Source organism: Poecilia formosa, unplaced genomic scaffold (genome assembly GCF_000485575.1).
Source record: "Poecilia formosa unplaced genomic scaffold, Poecilia_formosa-5.1.2 Scaffold1130, whole genome shotgun sequence".
Lineage (NCBI taxonomy): Eukaryota > Metazoa > Chordata > Actinopteri > Cyprinodontiformes > Poeciliidae > Poecilia > Poecilia formosa.
The window spans coordinates 21,559-25,413 of record NW_006801069.1 but is presented as its reverse complement, the minus strand read 5'-3'; the positions used below and the strand labels follow the sequence as shown (position 1 = coordinate 25,413).

The window sequence follows — 3,855 nt, the reverse complement described above, 5'->3', positions numbered from 1 at the left end:
AGTTGGATCGGTCGGTTGTAGTTGGATCGGTCGGTTGTAGTTGGATCGGTCGGTAGTAGTTGGATCGGTCGGTAGTTGTTGGTTGGTAGTTCAGTCTGTGGTTCAGCTTGTTTGTTGCTCAGACTGAAAACATTTCCTGTAGGTGTTTTGTTTTGGAAAACATCATGTTGTGTTTATTGCTGAGACTCTCTGGTCACATGCTGGCTGTTTGTCCCGGTCCACCCCAACCTGTCCGTCTCCACGGCGACACATGGTGGGGGCGGGGGGGTTCTGTGAAAATGTCCAGGCAGGAATGCGCTCTGCTGGATCGGGTGTCTGTCTGGAGGCTCATATAAAGGCCGGCCGGCCGGCCACCGGACCAGAATAGACCCGGAGTGCAGCAGCTGCAGAACAGCGTGTCGTCTCTCCCAGAACCAGAACCAAGGACATGGACCTCCAGAGGACGGGCTCGGTGGTGCGGCCGCCCAGCCCCATGGACAGCCTAGAGAAGCAGCTGAGCTGCCCCATCTGCCTGGACATGTTCACCAAGCCGGTGGTCATCCTGCCCTGCCAGCACAACCTGTGCCGCGGCTGCGCCAGCGACCTCTACGACTCCCGCAACCCCTATCGCTTCTCCGGCGGCGTCTTCCGCTGCCCCACCTGCCGCTTCGAGGTGGTGCTGGATCGCCACGGGGTGCACGGCCTACAGCGCAACCTGCTGGTGGAGAACATCATCGACATCTACAAGCAGCAGCAGGAGGGGAAGGGCGAGGGCGAGCCGCTGAAGGCGCAGGAGGCCAAGGAGCCGCTCTGCCCGGAGCACGAGGACGAGCGCATCAACATCTACTGCGTCAGCTGCCAGCGCCCCACCTGCTCCATGTGCAAGGTGTTCGGCCAGCACAAGGACTGCGAGGTGGCGCCGCTGGCCACCGTCTACCAGAGCCAGAAGGCTGAGCTCAGCAACGCCATCGATGCGCTGGTGGCCAGCAACGGCCGGCTGCAGGCGCTGCTGCACCAGATGGAGGACGCCGGGCGCGCCGTGCAGGAGAACGCGCAGCGCGCCAAGCAGGGCCTGGCGGAGCGCTTTGACCTGCTGTACGCCGTGCTGGAGGAGCGCAAGGCGGTGCTGCTGGAGCAGCTGGGCCGCGAGCAGGACGACAAGGTGGCGGCGCTGCGGGCGCTGGCCCAGCGCTACGGCGAGCGTCTGCAGGCCAGCTCCGAGCTGACGGACACGGCGGTGCGCGCCCTGGAGCAGAGCGGCGCCGCCGAGTTCCTGCTGGCCTCCAAGGGCCTGATCGGCCGGACCCGGGACGCCGCCAAGGCCTCGCTGGGCGAAGAGCGGCCAGAACCCGGCTTTGAGAAGATGGACCACTTCACCCTCAACACGGAGCCGGTGGAGGCCGTGCTGGCCAAGATGGACTTTGGAACCGGGAATGATGAGGAGTACGAGGACGCAGAGGAGGAAGAGGAGGAAGAATAGGACAAGGGACGGAGGAGGACGGAGGAGGACGGAGGAGGACGGAGGAGGACGGAGGCGTCCATCGGGACTGAGACACAGACTCTGATTTCTTTACGTCTTTTTATACTTTTGTATTGAAGGTTAGAAATGTTTGTAGCTTCTGGTTGTTGATGCGCTGCTGGAATCCCAGTCAGTCTGTACTGGAAATAAAGCTGTGTGAAGTTGATCCATGGCCCGGTTCTGGTTCTGGTTCTGTTGGAACCCAAAGCAGGTTATTAAAAGCCTGCAGCAGCGTTGCCTTTGCTGGAAAACAGTCTGAGCTATTTCAGGAAGAGTGAGTGTTTGTGATAGGTGTGTGTGTGTGTGTGTGTGTGTGTGTGTTTCTGTTTGTGATAGCATCCAGGAATAGCCGGTCCGGTCCGGTTCCTCTCATGGAGTTCTTCTTGCTCAGCAGCTCTGACCCGACTGACTCTGAGCTAAAATTGTCGTCCAGCTGGTCGCTGAGCTCAGAGACAGGAAGTGACACGCAGAGTGACCTTCTGTTCTGAGCATGCTCAGTGCGGCTCCAGCCAGCTCTTATCGATCGTCCTTGTGGAAAACTTTCCGGTTGCCAGATCTCTGTTGGTACACAGGGAGCTGTTGCTAGGCAACAGAGCCTGAGAGGCCAGGTTCTGTTGACGCGGTGACAGCAGAACATGTCGGCGTGTCTGAGGAGCCTCACTGCTCACCTGATAAGGAGCCGAGGCTCCAGGTGACCCCGGTGACCCCGTTCCTGAGGTTCAGGTTCTGTTCCAATATCTGAAAAGTGCGTAATATGTTTATCCTTCTTTTCTCTGATAACCCTGAATAAAATCTACTGCTGCCTCCAGAGTCTCAACATGGGGGGCAGGGACCCTGTGGAGGGCCGCCAGACATCAACTGGGGGTCAAAAGATCATTTTCAGAATCATTATGATTTAGCCTCCAGGATTCATCTTTACCTGGAGTATAGAGACACTAAAGACCTATACTGAGAGAACAGAAGTAATGAAGCCAAAACTGAACAATAAATAACATCAGCATTCAAGATAAAAACATTCAGTTCATCAGGACTCCAGTTTTAACTCCAGCTGCTTCACATTCTGCAAATAATGTATAAAAATGACCTTAAATGAAGAGAATTGTCTTCCGGAGATTAAATAATGTGGTCTGGCCCTTTAACTCTAAAGTTTGGTTAAAAACACAAACCTGTTTAAAAGTGGGAGGAGCTTCTTGGATGCTAACATATTAGCCAAACCAAAAGAGTTCAGTTTAAACTTCTTGTTTTCTTCTGATTCACTTTTGCAACATTAGCGACAGGAAGTGGCCTGTCCGACAGGAAGTGGGCTGAATCTGTTTAAAGATGTGAAATGAGCCGTTGTCGGCTCCTGGCTGTGATCAGTGACGAGCTGCGGCTCATTTAGCAGACATGATGAAGATGATGGCTATCCTCCTCCTCCTCACCATGATGTTGTCCACAGAGAGCAGCAGGCAGCGGGCCTACAGCCTGGTGGCGCAGGCCTACACCTCCATCACAGCCGAAGACTTCGCTGCCTTCGTGGGCTACACGGTGGAGGAGGCGGTGAAAGGTGAGGCTACTTCCTGTAGCGTCTGTCGGGTTTTCATGGACTCATCCTGGCTTCCCTCATCTCTCTCAGGTGTGGTGAGTCAAGGCTGGCAGGCCGACCCAGCAACCAGGATGGTAATGCCCAAGAAGCCAGGTAGGGGGCGCCCTTTCCCATCAAATCACACGCACTTCTCCTCTGGCTCCTTTTCACACATTTATATGTTTATTAGGATTCAGTGTCTAAAAGAGCCACTAGAGGGCGAACACATCGTGCTGGATTTATCACAACCCCCGCTGCTCTGAGCAGTAACAGGTGGGGGCGGGGCTGCAGAGCTCAGCTAGATAGTGGAAACCCCCCTGACTCACTCGCTCCTCTCTCTCTCCAGACCCGCCCCCTGTGTCTCTGGTTCCTAACGAGCAGCAGCTGGCCCGCCTCACCGACTACGTGGCGTTCCTGGAGAACTGAAGGCTCCCCTGGTTCCGCCGGAGGAGAGGCCGCCGTGCCTCCTGATGGACCGACACCCGGATTCATCCCATGACCCCGCCCCCGCTCAGACGACGATGACGATTGGCTGTTTGCAGCTGCCTGATTTGTAAATAGCTCTGCTGATTGTTGTTTCAGATAAACATGGAGAGAACCCAGTAGTTTCCATCCTACTTCCTGTTTCCACCCAACTTCCTGTTTTGGCTGCTGAATAAACGTGTTTCTGTTTCTACTGGTTGGCTGAGCTTCTGTTTCCATCAGATGAGGGTAATCAGGTTCTGCAGGTTGGAGTCGGGTCTCCATTCTCTCTGATCCACACAAGCTCATAAATTTACATTTATGAATGCTA

The 3,855-nt window shown here is 55.3% G+C and overlaps 2 protein-coding genes across 2 annotated transcripts; both read left to right on the top strand.

The window, feature by feature from the left end:
• Positions 1-7: 7 nt before the first annotated feature.
• Positions 8-1,664, top strand: LOC103132567 (E3 ubiquitin-protein ligase TRIM63). The gene has a single exon (XM_074560035.1). It carries the CDS (start codon positions 428-430, stop codon positions 1,457-1,459), a length of 1,032 nt encoding a protein of 343 aa, XP_074416136.1. The 5' UTR covers positions 8-427; the 3' UTR covers positions 1,460-1,664.
• A 99-nt stretch (positions 1,665-1,763) lies between these two features.
• On the top strand, positions 1,764-3,738 carry LOC103132569 (COP9 signalosome complex subunit 8-like). Its single transcript, XM_007544383.2, has 3 exons — positions 1,764-3,044; positions 3,114-3,176; positions 3,409-3,738. Exons 1-3 carry the CDS (start codon positions 2,885-2,887, stop codon positions 3,486-3,488), a joined length of 303 nt encoding a protein of 100 aa, XP_007544445.1. The 5' UTR covers positions 1,764-2,884; the 3' UTR covers positions 3,489-3,738.
• The last annotated feature ends 117 nt before the right edge of the window (positions 3,739-3,855 follow it).